The 22,532-nt window shown below is 37.3% G+C and overlaps 3 protein-coding genes and 1 non-coding gene across 4 annotated transcripts; all 4 read left to right on the top strand.

The window, feature by feature from the left end:
* The first annotated feature begins 5,700 nt into the window (after positions 1-5,700).
* Positions 5,701-7,606, top strand: LOC103963247 (40S ribosomal protein S5). Its single transcript, XM_009376043.3, has 5 exons — positions 5,701-5,858; positions 6,279-6,379; positions 6,526-6,797; positions 7,051-7,254; positions 7,394-7,606. Exons 2-5 carry the CDS (start codon positions 6,284-6,286, stop codon positions 7,446-7,448), a joined length of 627 nt encoding a protein of 208 aa, XP_009374318.1. The 5' UTR covers positions 5,701-5,858; positions 6,279-6,283; the 3' UTR covers positions 7,449-7,606.
* Positions 7,607-9,867: 2,261 nt separating this feature from the next.
* LOC125473550 (40S ribosomal protein S5) lies at positions 9,868-12,814 on the top strand. Its single transcript, XM_048576515.1, has 5 exons — positions 9,868-10,024; positions 10,463-10,562; positions 11,648-11,919; positions 12,173-12,376; positions 12,503-12,814. Exons 2-5 carry the CDS (start codon positions 10,467-10,469, stop codon positions 12,555-12,557), a joined length of 627 nt encoding a protein of 208 aa, XP_048432472.1. The 5' UTR covers positions 9,868-10,024; positions 10,463-10,466; the 3' UTR covers positions 12,558-12,814.
* Positions 12,815-13,956: 1,142 nt separating this feature from the next.
* TRNAA-UGC lies at positions 13,957-14,029 on the top strand. The gene has a single exon. It is a non-coding gene; the product is annotated as a tRNA-Ala (tRNA).
* Positions 14,030-14,112: 83 nt separating this feature from the next.
* On the top strand, positions 14,113-18,728 carry LOC125473534 (homogentisate solanesyltransferase, chloroplastic). Its single transcript, XM_048576470.1, has 10 exons — positions 14,113-14,365; positions 14,748-14,869; positions 14,970-15,116; positions 15,538-15,763; positions 16,537-16,610; positions 17,300-17,392; positions 17,776-17,893; positions 18,050-18,112; positions 18,257-18,289; positions 18,471-18,728. The coding sequence occupies exons 1-10, from the start codon at positions 14,147-14,149 to the stop codon at positions 18,543-18,545; spliced, it is 1,170 nt and encodes a 389-aa protein (XP_048432427.1). The 5' UTR covers positions 14,113-14,146; the 3' UTR covers positions 18,546-18,728.
* The last annotated feature ends 3,804 nt before the right edge of the window (positions 18,729-22,532 follow it).

Here is a 22,532-nt window from a genome sequence, read left to right on the forward strand (position 1 = left end):
TTGGGAGCCTAAATTTTGTAATAGAAAGCAATTCAAGCAACAAAGGACTCAAAGTTCTGATAAAACTCAAGTTTGTCATCACAATTCTTAAAATGATGGCAATTATCAGTTACCCCGTAAAATTCTGGAGTTTTGTTTTCACTATTCTTAGAGCAGTTCCAGCATGTGAAATCTTTCCCCAGGAAATACACTATGCTATTCACCCAGTGAAAAGTAACTGTCCTTAATCAGTAATCGCTTTTTGCATCTCTACCGTTGCACTTCAATAGCCTTGGCAATAGGCAATAAAATATTAGTATTTTTTTTATTTATAAAATAATACAAAATAATTTTAATTGTAATTTCGGATAAGATTTTTAATCGTTCTCGTTGGACCACTTGTTATAAAATCCGAAAAGACAATTATTGGTGATGGATTTTCGATAAGATTTTTAATCGTACTCGTTGCGCCACGTGTCATTATCCGAAAATACAATTATTGGTGATGGATTTCTGATAAGATTATTAACCAATCACGTCGCGCCACGTGTCATAATCTATTTACAATCTTTGATGATAGATTTCCATCAGATTTTTAATGAATGACGGCATGCCACGTGTCATTATCCGAAAATACAATTATTGGTGATGAATTTCTGATAAGATTATTAACCAATTACGTCGCGCCACGTGTCATAATCTGTTTACAATCTTTGAAGATAGATTTCCATCAGATTTTTAACGAATGACGACATGCCACGTGGCATTATCTACAACCTAATCCTTTCCGAATCCTCTATATAATCCACCATTCATCCTCACAAATGTCACACCAATTTTCTCAAGATTTCTATCATTATTCATAGTTTCTGCTTCTTTCTCACCATGTCATCTTTCTCAAGGATGATGTGGGAACTCGATCAGTAAGGGGAAGAATTGTTTAACCAATAAGAAGGAATATTCAATCTCCAGGTGGCAACAAATGAGAGGGGAAAGGATGAGGAGCGTAGAAGGAGAGATGACAGAGCAAGAATGGGCAGAGCCTCACATTCCCGTCAAGTCATCCAAGTTGTGGCTCAGATGTGCAGGCCCAGTTGTTCCAGAAACCTTGATAGAAGCAGCCAACAACAAGGTACGAAACTCTTGGATGATTATTTTGTCCGTAATAGTAAGGCTCTGCCCATTCTTTCTCCGTCATCTCTCCTTCTACGCTCTTCATCCTCTTTCCTTTCATTTGTTGCCTTCTGGAGATTGAACATTCCATCTGATTGGTTAAACAATTCTTCCTTTTGCTGATCGAGTTCCCACATCATCATTGAAAAAGAAGACATTGTAAGAAAGAAGCAAAAACTATGAATAATGATAGAGATTTTTGTGAAGAATGAAGCAGAAACTATGATTAATGATAGAGATTTTGGTGAAGAAGAAAGCAGAAACTATGAACAATGATAGAGATCTTGAGAAAATTGGTGTGAGATTTGTGAGGATGGATCCTCCATATAATCCACCATCCATCCTCACAAATGTCACACCAATTTTCTCAAGATCTCTATTATTATTCATAATTTATGCTTCATTCTTTACCAAAATCTCTATCATTATTCATAGTTTCTGCTTCATTATTCACAAAAATCTCTATCCTTATTCATAGTTTCTGCTTCTTTCTTACAATGTCTTCTTTCTCAAGGATGATGTGGAAACTTGATCAGCAAAAGGAAGAATTGTTTAATTAATCAGAAGGAATGTTCAATCTCTAGGTGGCAACAAATGAGAGGGAAGAGGATGAGGAGCGTAGAAGGAGGGATGATGGAGCAAGAATGGGCAGAGCCTCACATTCCCGTCAAGTCATCCAAGCTATGGCTCAGATCTGCAGGCCCAGTCGTTCCAGAAACCTTGATAGAAGTAGGCAACAACGAGGTACGGAACTCTTGGACGATTATTTTGTCCATAATAGTGCATTACCTAATACATACTTTAGACGTCGTTTTAAAATGGAACGACACTTGTTCAACAAAATCATGATTGCTGTTTGCAACCATGATTCTTACTTTGTGCAAAAGAAGAATGTTTTTTGTGCTATGGGTCTCCTTCCTCAGCAAAAAATTACTGTTACCTTGCGGATGCTTGCATATGGTGCATCTGCAAACCAAGTGGATGAGATAATGAAGATGGGGAAATCAACTATTCTTGAGTCACTAATGAGGTTTTGCTGAGCAATCGAATCTATCTATACAGCAAAGTACCTCCAAAAACCTACTGACATGGATTTGCAAAGGCTTTTGAAGAAGGCTAAGATGCATGGTTTTCCTAGGATGATTGGAAGCATTGATTGTATACACTGGACATGGAAAAATTGTCCAAGTGTATGGCAAAGCGCTTATGGGGACAGAAAAGGAGTAAAAAATATTATTTTGGAGGCGGTGGCATCTCTTGACACATGGATTTGGCACGCTTTTTTTGGAGTTTTGGGAGCTCAAAATGACCTCAACATCCTTACCTAATCCCTAGTGTTCAATGATGTCCTGCAACGTACTGCGTCAACGGACGTATGTACAACGAGCCATACTACTTAGCAGACGACATTTACCCAAGGTGATCAACATTTGTCAAAACAGTGTCACGTCCGCAAAGTGCAAAGGAAAAACACTTTGCAAGCTATCAAGAGAGGTGCAAGAAGGATGTGGAGCGTTGTTTTGGTATCCTCCAAGCTCGTTGGGCGATCGATCGTCAAGGGTGCTGCCAGATTGTTTAATGTAGAGTTGTTTCGATCCATCATGATGACGTATATCATTCTTCACAACATGATTGTAGAAGATGAGCACGATTATAATGCCGTTGATGAATATGAGCCAAACAGGATGAACAATTCAATAACACGTATATATTGTGCTCATGACGCCACCAAAGAACCCGTGCAACATGAGCCAATAGAAAAGGATAGACGTTACAATGAATTGGTCATTCAACGATATACTGCACTTCAAATGCCATATATGCACAATGCTCGGCAAAATGACTTGATAGAGCACCAGTGGGCATTGAAACAAGCTAAAGATAATTAAGTTCATTTAGTGTGTTTGTTTTTATTTGGTGTGTTTATTTAATTTTAGTTGGTGTGTTTGTTTTTTAGTAAGTTTTTTATTATTCGGTATGTTTATGTAATTTTATTTGGTGTGTTTTTGTCATTTGAATAAATATTCTCTTAGTATAAATAACTTATCAAATTCAATAAATTTACTCTCACTTTAAATAAAGTACTAAATTCAATAAATTGGAAACAACATAAAGTACTATATTTAATAAATAATAAATTACAACCCAAAGTGATTGGAAAATTATGGGCTCTGATTACAAAAACTACTCTATTCATCATCACTTAACCAATTTGTGGTGTTAGGATGATCTTCTCTTGTGGTGCTAGGATCATCTTGTCTTGCTCTCGCTTCTCTTGCACACATCCTTCGCACCACGTCCGCTTTCTCCGACTTCAAAAAATATTTAGAATTTGGAGACTTCCCTTCTAAAGGCATGTTCATAATTTCACGATCTCGTTGAGCCATTCTTTCTTCTCTAACCTGTTCCCTTTCTTGCCTAAGTAGCTCTCTTTCTCTCTCATTAGCTTGAAATTCTCTCTCAATAGCTGCAGCTTTTGCCTCCTCTCTAGCCTTATTAGCCTCAAATTTCGCCATTTTCCGCGCCAAAGTCAATTCATCTTGGCGAGCAAGTTCTTCCATGTACTTTGCATAATCATTCTTGGAAGCACTCCTTTTTCTCTTTAAAGTCTTCTTACCTTCAGCCTAATTGGATAACAGGTTGAACCTGACGCTTGTTCAGGGAGGGGCGTTTCGGGCACTTCTTTTGCATCATCTTCATGAACATGCGAGCCATGATCGGGTGTAGAATGTAGAGGGGTGATGTTCATGAAAACTTCTGGACCGACAGGCACAACTCTGAATTGAGGACAATCTTTGACAATATTCCAACATTCACACTGATTGAATGATTTATTTTTGCTTTTGGTTTTGGCACCGTACCAAGCTTGTACTTGAAGTTGCTACACAATACGGGAGAAGAAATAATTATAATGAAAGTAGGTAACAAATAAATAATACAAACAAATAATTATAATGTAATTAGGTAACAAATAAATAATACAAACAAATAATTATAATGTAAATTTGGGTATAGTACAAACAAATAAATAATATATTGTTACCTGATTCGAGTAATTTTCCCCACTTCAAATATTAGTACTAGCTTGTGCCAAAGCGTCTTTCCACGTACTAAATGATTGGCTAAGTAATTTCCAACGACTGGACATCGATTCTTTGGTTCTTTTTCCACCCATTTTCTCAAGATAATTGGTATGAATAAGACTCCACATTTCTCGCAACTGCATCTCATTAGTGAACTATAAGTAACTTCAACTCAATTACTACACAACGTAACATCTTCAAGAAGCGACCAATTTGTACCTACATCAGTAGTCATTTTGTTGAAAAAAATTGGATTGAAACTTTGAGAGAAAGATAGGAATGTGATTAAAAGTAGTTGAGAAAATATGAAATTGTGTTGTAAGGTAGATGATAAAGAGAAGTATTTATAGAAAAGTAAAAACAATTTTTTTTTTAAATTTTTATTCAACTAATTAATCTTTGCCGTTGGATATAAAAAAATTTGAATTCCAACACTTCAGATTGTGCCACGTGTCACAACCGTAACTTTTCTTAATTTTAAAACTATTTTTTCTTTTATTTTTTTATTTATAAAGCAGATTAATATCAACCGTCGATCTCAGATCGAATGGTTGATATTAAATTAGAATTTTTTTTATTACCGTTGCAAATTGGACTACCCATTTTAAAGAGCCGTAGAGATCGAATGGACTGTGGGAAGCCATGTGGCGTCCCAACAGTAATTGAGGCAAACTGTACCGCAGGCCCCTAGGGACTGTGGGAAGCCATGTGGCTAACGCGCCCCCACGATCAGGTTAGGTGCACGCGCCTGACAGAAAAAAAATTTAAAAATGTGACTGACGCTAGGCTGACATCAGTCCTGCGTTAGGTCCACCTCGGGCTCGCGAGCTGGCGATTCCTCACAGGCCTATTGCTCGGGTCTGCCTAGTCCCTTGGGCTCCCCACGCTGGAGGGCTTCAGCTGGGCTATCCAACCTTGTTTGGTCCGCTGTCCCTCGAGCAATCCACAACGGTGGACTTGCTCTTATGGCCTATTTGTATTCACATTTATTTGTAGGTGAAAATTTTTAGGTTTGAATCTATATTCTTTAACTTTTTTGGATATAATATAGTGGTATATGGGAAACATAAAGATTAAGGGCAATGGTTTTACAATCGAACAAAAAAGGGCATTTTAGAAGTAGAGAGAATAAATTGGTATCGAATTTGTTACTCAGTACTACGGTCTAATCGTATTCCTCTTCATTCGTAAGTGAGACGTATTAGATTCGAATTTTATGGATGTTAAATTCGATAACAAATTATGTTGTTCATTATGTGATTCAACCGAATTTCCTCTCTTTTTAATATAATTTAACATTGTACTAAAAAAATATTTAAACATCATCGTTCACGAAATTTAAACTTACCAGCCCTTACATACATAAAGGGAAATATTATCAAAGCAAGGGGACAAACTCAAGGATCTGACAGTTTGTAACATTTTAATGATTTAAAAAAAAAAAAAAATACAATAACAAAAGGTGAAATAGTAAACCCAACCCAAACCCTAGTCCATAAACACTTCTCTTCTGCGCCGCTCCCTCATCGTCTCGAGCGATTCATCATTCAGCACAGCCCTCGCGGCGCCATTTTCTAGCTTTCTCCAAGCTCTCCCACCGTCTTCTGAAACTCCAACCTCCAGGTCGGTGTTCACCTCTCTCACTTCCTGTCGTCGATAGCTTATCGTTCTCGTTGCATCTGCTACTTTTAATTTTTTATTCTTAATGCTTCGTGTTTATTGAGAATTAGGCTTGAATGTTTACTTGCGGATTTCAATTGTAATAAGAAATTAAGAGTCACAAATTTTGGCCTTAATGTGATTAAAAGTTCAGTAATTTTCTTGCTAGTTTCATTTATCTAATTTTTATTCGTGATTTGTTGAATAAATGTATTTAGCTTCCATAATTAATTAATTAGTTCAAAATTTGGAACGTTTGAGACCGGCACTGTCAAACAGTGATCAAATTTCTGTAATCTCACTTGTTGGGTGATGGTGTTTTAATCAACTAGGGCTTAGAGCATTGATTTTCTAACTTTTGTAGCTTGAATTCTGGTTATACAGAAACCATGGCCGCTGCTGATGTTGCTGCTCCTGTGCTGGAACCAACGCAGGCGCATTATGACGTGAAGCTGTTCAACCGCTGGAGCTTCGATGATGTCCAGGTTTCTGGATTTTTTTGTTAAATTTTGTACTCTGGTTATCTCAAATCTGGACTGTAATTCCTTAATCGGATATGTTTAGAGTGGACCGATAGTTAATTTGTTATACTCAAATCTACTATTTGTGCTATGTGATTTGCAACATATAGGTCAGTGACATTTCACTGGCGGATTACGTTGGAGTTGCACCTTCCAAGCATGCAACATATGTACCTCACACTGCTGGGAGATACTCAGTCAAACGATTCAGGAAAGCTCAGTGCCCTATTGTGGAGAGGCTTACTAACTCACTCATGATGCACGGCAGAAACAATGGAAAGAAACTCATGGCTGTCAGGATTGTTAGGCACGCGATGGAAATTATCCATTTGCTAACTGATCTGAACCCAATCCAAGTTATTGTTGATGCTGTCGTTAACAGGTACATTCACATATATGTTAAAATCTTTCTCACAGCAATAATATGCATTGACCTCAGCTTCGTCACATGTTTGATGCTTGAGGGGATGCTCATGTGCCCTTTAGTATAGATTTCCTGATTACATTTTGGTCTTTATACCTGTTGGGATTACGATGGATATAAACATTCTTCTTCGTGCAATTCTGTATGGTTGTATGTAACTTGGTTTTTTTTTTTTAACCCTCATGTTGTATGTCTTCTTTGTGCCAATCAGTGGTCCACGTGAAGATGCAACTCGTATTGGATCTGCTGGAGTTGTTAGGCGTCAGGCTGTGGATATCTCACCTTTGAGGCGTGTGAATCAGGCTATCTATCTCCTCACAACCGGTGCTCGTGAGTCTGCTTTCAGGAACGTCAAAACTATTGCAGAGTGTTTGGCTGATGAACTTATTAATGCTGCCAAAGGTTCCTCTAACAGGTACCAATGTCTTGTTCAATATGCACATATTTGCCTTGTACTTGTTATGTACTTCCTCAACTCTTATCTCTGCTGATTTCATTTGTTTCCCTTGATTCATTGGTTCGATTTCTGAGTGTTGGCGGTCCTTTCTGTGCAGTTACGCAATCAAGAAGAAGGATGAGATCGAAAGAGTTGCCAAGGCTAACCGTTAGGGAGCTGCCGGAAATTTTGATGGAGCGAGGAGAGTTTTGTATGCATTTTGTTTATTCACTCATTACTTAAGAGGTTGTCGGATTTACCGTAGAGCATGAGAATTGTCAGTCCTTTGTTTTGTTACGGAAATCTCAGTTATTCTTGTTCTTGAGTTGAATTTTGTTAGAATTATGTTACATTTGAGTGGTAGATTTTCAAAACCAAATAACCCAATGAATTAGTCGTATGAAAACTTGGATACCCAAGTTGCAAAACCAACAAGAAATTTGACAAAACGAAGACATAATTACACAGAGACCCTCTAGGCAACTAGAACCAACGGGCAAGGAGCGATCACATATAGCAGGAGCAACGGAAGAACGACCCAAAAAGCCAATGCATCCGCCAAAGTTAGCTTTCAGGAAGACATGACAAAACGATATGTATTATAAGTTACTCGCCAACTTCTGCACATTCTGGATGATAGTGAGAAGCTGCCGAGAGACGAAGATCCACCACCGATTAGAGCATCGATGAGGATCTTAGAGTCTCCTTCCACCTTCCTCCGGTCGGACTCTCTATCACTCACCAAACCCTTTCGACTTAAAGAATTAAAGATTAATACTTGTTTAACCTATTTTTTATCATATTTACAAATTATATGACGTGTCACTAATAAAAAAATTAGCATATGCTAGGAAGGGGAGAGGGATAAAGAACATGGGAGTAGGAGAGAGGTTTTATTTATTTATTTATTTTATTTTAATCTCTTTTTTTTTTTAGTATTAAATATATGCTAGGATCACATGTTGGTGTTGCTTTATAAAAAATAGCAAAATTTGATATGTGTGAAATTATATTACTGCCTATGATTTTATTTTGTGATTGTCATTTGACTTTCTTTTGATTGACAAATATGGTTTGTTGAGAATAATGTTATTCACCCACTTATTTTTACCTTTCACTCATCCCTCACAATTTTTTATCGTTGGGTCAGAATTAAAGAAGATTAATGACAAACAATTAACAAAGGTGTGTGAGAGGTAAAAATAAGTGTGTGAATAACACTATCTTTTCGTTAATAGGCAGTTTAGATAAGCACGTTAATTAACACTTAAATAATAATCTAATTATCAACAATCACCAATGGCGGATCCACATAGCGACCTGGGAGGTCCCAGGACTGTCGGCGATCCAAAATCGCTACTATAAATTTTTCGGGGACCCCTTTGTACTCGAGCATAAGGTCTGTGCAGGTTGTAGGTTGCAGGTTGCAGTGACTGTTTTCTTCTCGGAGAAGATGACCGCGCATGGAGAAGAAAGAAAATAGGGACCCTTCTTGCCTCTCTCCTACTTGCTTCTGCCATGGTCTCATTCGTTGGTGCCACCCACTTCTCCTCCAACCTTTCTCTGTCTTGGGCAGTACATAAGTCTAAATTTCCCCAAATTATTTCAACCATTTTAGTAATTTTTCTTATGGGTGAAATTTCCTTCATAAGGTTAGTAAGATGGATATAATCTGTCATGGGTTGGTGAAATTTGGGGGTGGAGCTGCCATGGCTTCGGGAGAATGGGGAGGGAGGCGGTTGGTGGAGGTGTAGCAGCTTTGTTCTTAATGAGAGGGAAGGTGGATGTTTGGAAACTAGTAAAAGAGAAAAATGGTGTGTTTGGTTAGAAAAATAGTGGGAGTTTTGGGAGAGTTTTATTTGACTGGTGTTTTAAATCTAGTGGTTCATGTTAGATAATCAATAACTTAGGTATTCCCTAGTAACTTATGAAACCTCGTAATGGACGCTTGAATTATGATTTTATAATTTGTAATATTGTTTTGCATATGATGTTTGAATGAAATGTATTATATTTAAATTTTCAATGTTATTTTTGTCTATAAATTTTTTGCCCTTTATAATTGGGACCCCCCGAGTTTAAAATCCTAGATCCGCCCACGTCATATAATTTACAAAATATAATTCAAACAGATGATCTCTCAGCATAAAAAAAGCTAAGTTTAAAAAAATGTTTAGTAAATACTTAAAAACAGCTTATTTTCATAGTTTTGGATGAAAAAAAAGCTGAAAATGTGAAGCAGCAAAAATGAGCTTATTCTCAAAGCACAGCAGAAGTAGTCTTAAATACTGGTTTTGTACTGATGTGCTTTTATAAAAAGTAAGTATAAAAAAAAGTTAAGCTCAAAAAGGTGTTTGGTAAATACTTTAAAACAGCTTATTTTCATAATTTTGGATGGAAAAAAAAGCTAAAAACATGAAGCAGTAAAAATGAGCTTATTCTCATATCACAGTAAAAATATTTTTTTTTTCAAAACATTACAATACCAAACCAGCCCTCAGTCAAGGAGCATGTATCACTCACATGCATGAGCATTTTAGTAATTTCAGTAAATTAAACCGGACTCGAAACCCCAAACCCGAATCCGGAAACAGGAACCCGAATCCCGAACCCAAAACCCTAGCCGATTAAAATACACTCGTCCTCTCGCCCTGCGCCATTTCCTTCAGCGATTCAGTAACCCCTCCGCGGCGCCATCGTCTTGTCTTCCTCAACCTCTCTCACTCTCGTCGGAAAATCGAGCCTCCTGGTCAGTCTTCTTCTCTCTCACCCATCTCCGCCGCCTCCCGTCGTTGGCGACGTAACTTTCGCATAACATCTGCTACTTACTGTGAAACTGGATTCAATTATAATTAAGCTATTCCGTTAGTTAGAATTAGGTTTGAAATTTTAGATCACAATTTTTGGTACGCAGGTGATTAAGTTAGTGAATTGCAAATTTATATCATTTTTCCCCTTTTTGTTTTTGTTGGCATTTTAATTACTTGATTTGTAGAAACATATGGGTTAGGGTTTCATAATTTTTTTTTGATTTATTCAATATTGGGAGCATTTGAGGCGGGGCACTTTCAAATACTGATAATTTTTGTGAAGTTTGATTGTCAGAATTATAATTTGCAGCTTTGTTTTACTGGAAGCTATTACCAAATATGCTCTAATGTTTGTAGCTTCAATTGTGTTTATACAGAACCATGGCTGCTGATGCTGTAGCACTTCCTGTAGCCGAACCAACGCTGGCTCACTATGACGTGAAGCTGTTCAACAAGTGGAGCTTTGATGATGTCCAGGTTTCTGGATTTTATTATTCGACTTAGTTAATTATAATTTTCTCGTATCTGTGATGGTTTTCGATGAAATGAGGTTTTCTTCGAATTGTAGGTTTACGGATATGATAGGGTTTAATGTGTGTAGGCTTGTCCTACTTGTAATGGGGAAGAGTAAGATGTTGGGCAGCCTTCTGGGCTTCAGTTTCAAATGATTTTAAGAATTACTCTCTTTCACACATACTGTGGGATATGTTAGCAGTGGTAAAGTGATTTTGGTTGAGGTTGTCCTACTTGTAATCAGATCCTCTGGAGAGATTTTCTTGTTCTGTTCTTGGTGGATTTCTTATCCACTTCTGTGTATTACACTTTTCTTTTTTAATAAACTGTTATAGTTTCTTCTCAAAAAAAAAATGTGTGTAGGCTTGAGCTATCAGATTCTGTTTGAGAGTATACTGATGTGATGGTTGGATAGAGGCAACTTTTATGTACGTTTCTTTGTTGGGTAGTTGACATGATGGATTTGTGCCATAAACTCAATATATGTATTGGATTTGCTCTTTTAAATGTTTAGAATTCTGTGTGACCTCCTTGTGGTTGTGTTAGATTCACTGTAGGCCAACTTTTGTTCGTTTCCTTGTTGAGTAGCTGGCAGTAACATGACCGATTTGTGCCCCAACTTCAATATACAATTATACGTATTAGATATGCTCTGTTATGTTTAGAAATTTGTGTTTCCTCCTTGTGGCCGTCTTTTGTGAGATTTACTGTATGTCTACAAAGTAGGCTAAAGTTTATTGTTAGTATTATTATTGTTTATTGCACTCGTTTGTTGACATGTATTTTGTGTTGTCCTGATTATGCTGATTCTGTTTTTACTGTGATTTCAAACTTATACTGGTAAATTCAGCATTTATGTAAAGTCAGCTATTAAGTGTTTCTATTGGTTGATTGGCATTTACACCTCAGTTTTTTTTTTTTCGTTTTGTTTAGACGTTGAAAAGGATTTTGTTGACAAAAACTTGTTAAATTTGGCTTCTTGCATCTTCTAATGTATGGACTGTTTCCCATATGTATGTGAAATGATAATGTACAATTTTAACATGTAGGTCAGTGACATTTCACTGGCGGATTACATTGGAGTTGCACCTTCCAAGCATGCAACTTATGTACCTCACACTGCTGGGAGATACTCAGTCAAACGATTCAGGAAAGCTCAGTGCCCTATTGTGGAGAGGCTTACTAACTCACTCATGATGCACGGCAGAAACAATGGAAAGAAACTCATGGCTGTCAGGATTGTTAGGCACGCGATGGAAATTATCCATTTGCTAACTGATCTGAACCCAATCCAAGTTATTGTTGATGCTGTCGTTAACAGGTACATTCACATATATGTTAAAATCTTTCTCACAGCAATAATATGCATTGACCTCAGCTTCGTCACATGTTTGATGCTTGAGGGGATGCTCATGTGCCCTTTAGTATAGATTTCCTGATTACATTTTGGTCTTTATACCTGTTGGGATTACGATGGATATAAACATTCTTCTTCGTGCAATTCTGTATGGTTGTATGTAACTTGGTTTTTTTTTTTTAACCCTCATGTTGTATGTCTTCTTTGTGCCAATCAGTGGTCCACGTGAAGATGCAACTCGTATTGGATCTGCTGGAGTTGTTAGGCGTCAGGCTGTGGATATCTCACCTTTGAGGCGTGTGAATCAGGCTATCTATCTCCTCACCACCGGTGCTCGTGAGTCTGCTTTCAGGAACGTCAAAACTATTGCTGAGTGTTTGGCTGACGAACTTATTAATGCTGCCAAGGGTTCATCTAACAGGTAGTTCGTTTGTTTGCCTATTGCACCGTATTTTCTCCAAAGCTCTTTTATCTGAGTTTTTTTAGTTACGTTCTTCCCGCTGATTCATTGTTTCTTTGCTGACGATTAGTGGTGTTTTATGTGCAGTTATGCAATCAAGAAGAAGGATGAGATCGAAAGAGTTGCCAAGGCCAACCGTTAAGAGGCTGCAATACAAATGTTATTTAGCAAGGAGAATTCTGTGGGCGTTTTGTTTATTCCGTCATTATGTAGAAGTTGTCGGATTTAGCTCGAATGTGAGACATGTCTTTGTCATTTATGTTATGAAACCAGTCATCCTTTAGTTTGAGTTGTGTAATTTTATACCGTTGGATGCGGTTGATTTGAATTTTATTTAAATTGTGTTTCATTTAAGGTGAACTAACACATGCATTTTGAAATTTTGATAATAATTTTGCACTTGTAATGGTAAACTCCTCAAGGACATCATTTCTTTGAGACTCGCCTGATGCTTTTCGAAGGGCTGCCATGGTGGAAGTACACTTACCACCTCCCCATCTTCCTTTCGGAGGATGGCAGCGTTGGCGGTGTCGGAGGTAGAAGGTGATTTTTTTTTTTCCAGTTTTCTTAGGTCTTGTGGTTAACTCAGCTTGATTTTTTACATAACGTGTTAAAAATTGAAGATGAATAACCGATGCCCCTCGTTGATTGTAAATTTCGTCGTAAACCTGGCTTCCGAGCAAGCTCAAGAAGACAATATTTCATAGAAAATGCCTGAAATATTCGTCCTGGGTTTCAGAAGTACAAGAAAACACATGTAAACGAAAGGAAAAGAAACTCTACGGGAAAGAATCACAAGAAGAAATTGCATTTGTCGACATGCACCCTAAACGAATATTACCTACAATGGGAAAGTCTCTAGCACAAACCCTAAATTTGAGGAATCTTTAATTGAAACCATTGATTTCCAACAGTAAAAAAAATGAGCTTGCCTAGCATGAATCTGGACCTTTGTTTTTCCAACAATTAATAAAAACAGCATGTGTACTGCAAGACGCAGCTGTTGATCGAAAAATAATAACTGCACAAAGCAATCGCGTGGGTGGACCAAGTTTCTTACTCAAAACAGCATGTGTGCTGCGAGACGCAGCTGTTGATTGAAAAGTAATAATTGCACAAAGCAGTCACGTGGGTGGACCAAGTTTCCCAGTTGGTGCCACCACTTTCGTCTCTATATTGTCCTTATATGCAGAGACCTGTCTTATGTATCTGGTGAGTCACTATACTTTAGGAACTCAATTTTTAGTGGATTGGAAAGCCTTGTTCCTCATTTATCGGGTCTATACGGTGACGAGGACAACTTTGAGGAAGCTCATTGGAGATGCTCTGAATAAGGCATATATACAATTAAAATCCTCTAGTTCACACAAGAATCCGCTGTAGCAATGGAAAATCAATGTTGATATTCCGGTTTCGAATCCCGGCAGCGGAAAATGTATTTTTATATTTTCACACAATTCAAAGCTCTGTCCAGCTTTGCAAAGAATGCTCAGGATCTCGCTAAATTAAAATATGAAATTATTGAAAGCAAATAATAGGCTGGGGATGTAGCTCACATGGTAGAGCGCTCGCTTTGCATGCGAGAGGTACGGGGTTCGATACCCCGCATCTCCATTATTCATTTTTTACATATTGCTTGTTTCTTAAACGACATGTCGTTCATCCTCTGTTTTTCGTGTGTCTTAGTTTCCCAGTCCTATCCTCTCTCTCTCTCTCTCTGCCCCTCCAGACATGGATCTCTCATTCGCTCCCTCCTCTTCTCTGCGGTTCCCATCTATAAGCCCTCACTGCAGCACCTCCTCCTATATTCCTCCAATTTCTGCTAATCCCACCACTGCAAAACCAGCTGCTTTTCTCTCAAGCTGCAGGACAAACTTGTACTCACTTGGGCTGTCCAGAAGCTGCTCCAAATCTTTGCTCAGCTGCCGGAAGAAGCGAAATTCCATCTGGGTATGCCGTATTTCTTCACCCTTAAGTTTTGACTGCTCCAATGGGATTGTTTCTGACTCTGTTAGCAATGGCTGTTAAACAATGCCAATGTCAAATTTTGACGAGAAAGATTTCATCTTTTCTTTCATTTTTTAGTTGGATTCGTTTAGTTTTGTTCCAATTTGTGAGAGTGATAGAGGGATTTGAAATTTTAATCCATGTGTCTGTGAGTGTTAGTAGAACTGGAAGTTTTGACTTGTTTGTTATTCTCGAGTAATGCTGAACTCAGATGTGGCTTAGTTCCACGTGCACGGTTGCTTCCAAATTTTGTACATGTAGTCTATCATTTTATGAGGCTCCAGCGTTTTCTTATGGCATTAAAGTGAAAGTGAATGCTGTCCAGGCCTGCAGTCAAGTTGGAGCTGCTGAATCTGATCCAGTATTGACCACAGTCTCAGATTTTAAAGATGCTTGTTGGCGATTCCTCAGGCCCCATACCATACGTGGGACAGTTCTTGGGTCTACGTAAGTCAATTACCATGGAGAACACTGGCTAGTAAACTAGTTTAAATTCCAACTCAGTACTGCTGTAGTTGACCAAGTTTCTTTTTTGTTTTGTCCGCAGTGCTTTGGTGACAAGAGCTTTGATTGAGAACTCCAATTTGATAAAGTGGTCTCTGCTGTTTAAGGCATTCTCTGGTCTTTTTGCGCTACTATGTGGGAATGGTTATATAGTTGGCATCAATCAGATTTACGATATCAAAATTGACAAGTACGCCGCACACATTTATACACATCTTCCTGTTAATTTACAGTCTTAGAGATAGGTAAATATTATACACGCCGCACACATTTATGCAGCCTTAAATTCAAAATATTAGTTCTGAACAGCCACAAAAGCATTATGCTCATTATTATTATTATTTTTTGTTTAAGATCCTGCACAAGTTGGCCCTTATCAGAATGTTATTGATGCCTTGAATCATCATAGATTCATAGTTGATGCATATCAATCATTGGACTTAGAGACACTTGTTAAAAATGTGTTGTTTACTCTTTGAAAATATAGACCCAGGTGATCTTGACCTTTTGCTAAACTGTCATCTGTTCTGTTGTTTTCCTGTTGTGTGACATATTGACCATCAAAGTTTTTTCATGTTAAACTTATTCTCCCCTTTTACTTTGTGTTTCAGGGTAAACAAACCTTATTTACCTATCGCTGCAGGGGATCTTTCAGTTAAATCAGCATGGCTCTTGGTGGTATTTTTTGCGGTGACTGGCTTGTTGATTGTTGGACTGAACTTCGGGCCATTCATTACTTCTCTCTACTGTCTTGGTCTTTTCCTTGGCACCATTTATTCTGTTCCTCCGCTTAGAATGAAGAGATTTCCTGTTGCAGCTTTTCTTATAATTGCCACGGTATTGCTAATTTTCTCCCCTTCTCTATTTCTAACCATAGAATGATGTACTCTTTTTTTTATGTTTTTGGCTCCATTCTAAAGTTAGTAGCTACTCAGAATTCAATCGTTTGATATGGTATTTCATGGAATTTGAAATTCATGGGCTATCTTCAAAATCTCCAAATAAAGGATAAAGCTAATAATAAGTTTTTATATTTAATTTCTGGGTACTATTAAACAGATAACAGTAAACAAATTTATGCTTATCACAAGAAAAGGGCATCTGAAAGCAATAGAGGAACTAAGTAGGAATTTACAACTCATACTCATGAAAGCACATCGTAGAAATGGGGTGAATTTAAATTGACCGTTTTCAACTAAGTTGTGGAAAAAGAGGGGAGGGTAGCAGGCCCATGACGAGTGACAGAAAAGGAAGTCATTTATTTTAGAAGCCACGTGAAACAAAACTGTTTGGCTTAAAACAGTAGTTAGACATTATTATTTGGCTGAAGCATCTATGCTTACTATAGTCTAACACTCTCTCTTACTGAATTAGTATAGCTTGATCTAATATGATTGTCTGAAAATTGATGTGTCTGAATTGGACAACTTACTAGAAAGGAGACTGAAAAGTAAAGAGTTTTAAAAGGATTAGGATGTTTGTGATTGCTATTATGGCTTTGTGGAAATAGCTACCATGATCTTTTGTATAAATATGCGTAAAACATTATTTTTTCATATGTTTCACCAGCGGTAGGATGTCACAAGAGATTAACAAAATAACTATTGCAGGTAAGGGGCTTCCTTCTAAATTTTGGTGTATATTATGCCACTAGAGCTGCCCTTGGGCTTCAATTTGAGTGGAGGTGTGTTACTTGCCCTATTCTGTTTTGTCATGTGATAGATAAAACCATAGCATCGTGTATGGTGTAAAAACATGGGTGTTCCTGGTCTTCTCTATGGGCATCTGTATCGTCAGATTTTAGATATTTGTCCTTTTCTTATATTTGGCTTGATTGGACAGCTGCTATTAGTTATCTCTTTGAGTTTTCTTAGTTTTGATTTCTCTATTCGTATCGCTGTCTGCTTTTGATTTTTGTGGACTGCTTGTTCACTTTGCGTATTTTATTGTCTTTTTTGTCATAACATATCGTATCCTTCTTTAGAAAAAACACGGGTGTTCCTTTAGTCTTGTCAAAAATGACATTGGTAGCTTTTGGAAGACCATCCAAATGAATTCATAAACACAATTGTTGAATACTCCGCCCTAAAACTTATAATGGAAAAGAAATAATTTTATTATCTAACCATATTTCACTATTATCTAAGTAACGACCAAGAAGGCTTTAATCAGAAAATCTGGACTCATTAGTACAGGTATGATTCCAAAATTAGATTGGACTAATACAGGATTGGAAAGTAACGACCAAGCGAGCTTTCTCTAACAACTGAAGATATTTACTTATAATCTTGCATTTTCTTGTGAATCGTGCTATATGCTTCTATTATTTTAGCTGTGTACATACTAATGCTGAAATTCACATTCTATCTGCAGCTCGGCCGTTGCTTTTATCACCACCTTTGTAACATTGTTTGCTTTGGTTATTGCGATAACAAAAGACCTTCCGGATGTAGAGGGGGACCGCAAGTGAGTTGTAGGGCTAATTACTTCTTGGCTGCTGATATCTCATTTGATTCTTTCTCTGCATACATTTTTTTACCCATATAATTTACTTTTCAATGGTTAAAAACAGTTTAAAATTTTTGCCATTAGTTTTAATGTTACTCCTTTTTCCTTTTGTTTTTTTTCTCTGTCTGATTAATTTTACACACAAACCACACAGTAAATCTTGGATAGGTGCCATTTTGCAGAAAGGCATTAGCATACTTGATGTTAGTCACTGAATTCGTGAATTCACAATTAATAATTTTCTTGCGTAAAATTGTAGATTTGAATACGCCACTATTTTCTGTTTGAAACGTTGTATTATAGATGCCATCAAATATTCATTTGAATTAGTATGATTGCAGGTTTGAAATATCAACATTTGCAACAAAACTCGGAGTTAGAAACATTGCGTTTCTTGGTTCTGGGCTTCTGCTACTAAATTATGTTGGTTCCATATTCGCAGCAAGTTTAATGCCGGAGGTGAGTATGCATCCCTTTGAAGTTTACCTTTAGATGGTTGCTCAGTCCTTGCGCTTGGACAGAAAGTTATTATCTTTGACTAATTATGTTTGTGAAATTCCTGTATTTTTCCTTCAACCCAAAAATTTTCAAGTCCTGGAATTGCTTGTGCTGCAGGCATTCAGACGTAGCTTAATGATACCCATGCATGCAATCTTGGCACTGAGTTTAGTTTTCCAGGTTCGTATCTTAGGGTTCATCTCTGATTACCGCTGTATCTTAGGCATTTATGGAAGCTTGTGCGCCTTTCGTAGATAAACAAACATTTAATGAAATTATGGTTAATGTTAAACTCTTACATACTATATTCTTATGTTCTTTCAGACTTGGGTGCTCGAGCAAGCAAATTACACCAAGGTAAATACTAAACCGTGTGTTGCATGCGTAGCACATTTTACTGGTCTAATGATCAACTGCTACAAATTGGAGTACGCCAATTCAGCATGACTAGTTTGTAATGATGCTTTCATATTCCAAGAACTTGACAGAGAGTGTTTAATTCGTCATCTGATTATATGTTCGAATGCATATTCTGCAGGAAGCAATTGCCAGCTACTACAGATTTATATGGAATCTCTTCTATGCCGAGTATCTTCTTTTCCCCTTCATCTAGCAACTCGGGTCAGTATTTTCTGAATTGTATTCTTGTCAAATTGTAAATATTGGCACAAGAAACTAGTCTATGTTATATAAATCCGTCTGCGATAAATTTTTCTTGTATCAAATTGTAAACGTAAGATTTTAAGTTCGAATCATGTGAACTGTGAGTTCGATATCTAATTTATTATGGTTGGCATTTTATGTGGCTTAGTCCAAATTTGACTCTTTAGTGTAAAATTTTACAGACAATCAAATGACGAGAAGAGAATACCATTGAATAACATTTTACAAGTTTTCTCTTGAAATTTTCCAAGACTATATAATTTGTGAGTGTGGCTTCAATGTTATATATTATTTAATGTTACGGGTATTTTAACTGTTAAATTTGATTACACAACTGTTTAGATTTTCTTTTTTTAATTTTAGTTATTTATCTCCGTGTCAATCAATGCTAAGTAGTGATGAAGAAATTTTCTTGATTTGTTTATCAAATACTATACATATGGGTTAGGGAATGTGTGAGTTGTTTGCGAAGAGTGTATATTGTCGGTGCTTTACAAATACAAAACGCGGTGGACAACTTGATCCAAACAAAAATACATGTTGGATATTCTTCGGTAGTCATTGGATTCAGTCAGAATATGGAAAGCACTTTCGCAGAAAGCTACAAAGCCCGCAGCTATAGCTGTTGGTCGTACAATCGAATCTAATCTTAATCCAAACAAATCCTACTCATGGTGCAAAATATGTAAACGCGACGTGATTTCACACTCACTAAATTAAATATTTAGAGATGATAACTTCTTAGTTGAATTTTCTAATCCGAGTATTTTTAAATCTGCTCACATGTGAAAAAAGTTGAGGTTTCATCATAAAATCAATTGACAATATGGAATATAGCACGACTTACTTTTAAGCCATTGCATGGTTTGTCCATCACCGGTGTATAAAATTTTCATTTAAACATTAGTGGCATACGTCGGCCGCACTACATATCCGATGCATTCTTCCATTTCATCCATCCAGCTTGTATTCTATGGTTGAGATTTCCATTCAATCATCCGTTATTTTGCAAGATAGATCCAAAATAACAAAAGTGCTCCCTTTTTAGTACCTCTTGATCTCCAATCATCACTCCTATCTCATGTAGACCTTCATTCTTACTGGACTTGAACTCGCACTCCATTGTGCGGCTTAACACTAATTAAATGTAAATATATTATTGTATTAGTGAAAAAATAAAATCAATTGTACGGAGAAAAGAAATAGAGAATAATATTCAAGTGAAGGGTGGTCACAACCACACTGTCAAACAGTGGCGGTGACCCATTTACATTTATGAAATGAGCCAAAAAACAATGGCACAATTTATTGCTTAAACTAAACTTTTGCCGGAAAATTAAATGCTTTACAGTTTAACGTGTTCTTCTGCAGTCTCGTACTTTTTATTTACACTCTGTGAGAAATGTAACAATGTTTCACACGTTGGATCGACCACTCCACAGCCAAATCTTGAATCAAATGACCTACATTTAGGTGCATCTTAAAGTATTTGGTACTCGGATCGGAAGTATTTTGCTAATGTAGATCATGTATGAATGTGTGGTATCCGCGTGATTGACAATATTTTTTAGGTTACGATAGAAGGGAATTGAATCTTTGACCTGCTTAATTCTAACTTATCTCGTTATATGCATTCACCATTTGAATAGATTCTTTCATGTCGCTGTTTCACTATGTAGTCACCATTTTTCATATGACGTAGTGCACTTTTTGAACACGTATCAAATATTTATTGAATAATAACACTATTGGAATTAAAACTTAGTTACACGAGCAAATCAATCTCCGCCACTTGGACTAAATTTTATACTCATTCACTTAAACTTAGTTACATGAGCAAATCCATCTACTCACTCAAGATGATGTCGGCTTGGCTGCGGAGGGGGTTTATGTTGAGAGAATTCGGCCTTTGCTACTGGCTAATCAGGTGGTGGTGCATCATGTGCCTCGCGATGCAAACAACGCTGCTCATCGATTAGCTCGTTTTAATTTGCATCCTGAGGCACTTGTTGCACCAAACAATGTCGGAGTTTATCATTATGGGTAAACACGGGTCCTCCGTGGTTAATGCAATGTATTGAGGATGAGTCTGGGATTGGGGTATGATGTAATTGGCAGGTTGGCTTCTTGTTCCTTGGTCGGGGTTTGTCCCACTGGGTTTACTCGGTTGAGGTCCTTTTAGAAGCCTTCTTCACCTGCTATAATTTCTATGTTTTGGTTTGTTATGAAATGAATTCCCTTTTACCGTAAAACAAATAAATAAATAAAATTGCATGGTATAAAATCCAACATTATATTTGACATGTTGGATTTCTCAACATATTGTTCTACATATAATTATTAAGCAAAGGACTTCCCATAGAGCTTCTTGTGTCCGATTAACCACTTACACACTATCACTACGCTTTTTGAGAGCAGAGTGCTTTTTGTTGCTTATTATATTATATTACCAAAGAAGTTTCCATGCATATGTGCATGCATGACTTACGTAGATAATTAATTAATGAAAGGGAATTTTCTTTTTATTTTATTTCAAGTTAGATTTAAATCTAAAACGTAGTAGCTTGTACATAAATACCATAATTATCAGAGCAATTCACTACTATATAAAAAAAACAGTAATACTGTGACATCCCACATCGCCCAGGGGAGTGATCGTTAAATGTATATTCCCATCCCTACCTAGCACTAGGCCTTTTGGGAGCTCACTGGCTTCGGGTTCCGTAGGAACTCCGAAGTTAAGTGAGAAGGGGGTTAGAGCAATCCCATGATGGGTGATCCACTGAGAAGTTGCTCGTGAGTTCCCAAAAACAAAAGTGTGAGGGAATGGTAAGCCCAAAACGGACAATATCGTGCTACGGTGGTGGAGCGGGCCTGGGAAGTGGTTCGCCCCGGGCCGGGATGTGACAATTGGTATTAAAGCCTAACCCTAGTCGTGTGTGTGCCGACGAGGACGTCGGGCCCCTAAGGAGGGTGGATTGTGACATCCCACATCGCCCAGGGGAGTGATCCTTAAATGTATATTCCCATCCCTACCTAGCACGAGGCATTTTGGGAGCTCACTGGCTTCGGGTTCCGTAGGAACTTCGAAGTTAAGCGAGAAGGGGGCTAGAGCAATCCCATGATGGGTGACCCACTGGAAAGTTGCTCGTGAGTTCCTAAAAACAAAACCATGAGGAAATGGTAAGCCTAAAACGGACAATATCGTGCTACGGTGGTGAAGTGGGCCTGGAAAGTGGTTCGTCCGGACCGGGATGTGACAAATACACTTTAGAATTCAGAATTGGACCACGTCAATAATCCATCTCACCCACTCGAATTTTGTGAGTAAAGAAAAAGATGGGACAAAGGTTTCGACGGCTAATGTGTCAAACTAATTAATTCGAAAAGTTAATATGTATTAGGTGTAAAAGTATCCATATACAATTCAAAAGGAATTGCATGAATCATAAATGGATCGTGTTTGCAGCTTGATTAGATTTGGTTAAAGTGACCAAAAGAATATTAGAGTGGTTAATTAGCGTGCAGCGGAGAAAGTAAACTAAAATTATCCATGAATGTTTGACTTACATGAATGCGTTAAATGATTACAATGGTTTGTTATGGAAATTTTGATCCGCTCTGTACAAAAATAAATTAAATTCCAAAAGAATGTGCTGGTCAACTCGACAGATCATTTTAGAGACTGGGAGCAGCTTTGCATATCGAGAAGGATAATATATTTGTTGAGTCAAACATCTCATATTCCGGCTCAAAATCCAGCAAAGACTTTTGTCGAATAAGAAGTACCGCCAGAGAAGCTTCCCTCCAACAAAAAGTGACCCCAAATACTTAGCCAAATTTAGAGATATTCATTATTACTAAATTACTATGATATAATGATATTTTTTTTTACATGTGATTTATTTTAGCTTCAACCGCAAGACCATTGTATTGA

This window comes from the organism of the source record quoted next, unplaced genomic scaffold, assembly GCF_019419815.1.
Source record: "Pyrus x bretschneideri cultivar Hongxiangsu unplaced genomic scaffold, Pyrus_bretschneideri_v1 Contig9, whole genome shotgun sequence".
Lineage (NCBI taxonomy): Eukaryota > Viridiplantae > Streptophyta > Magnoliopsida > Rosales > Rosaceae > Pyrus > Pyrus x bretschneideri.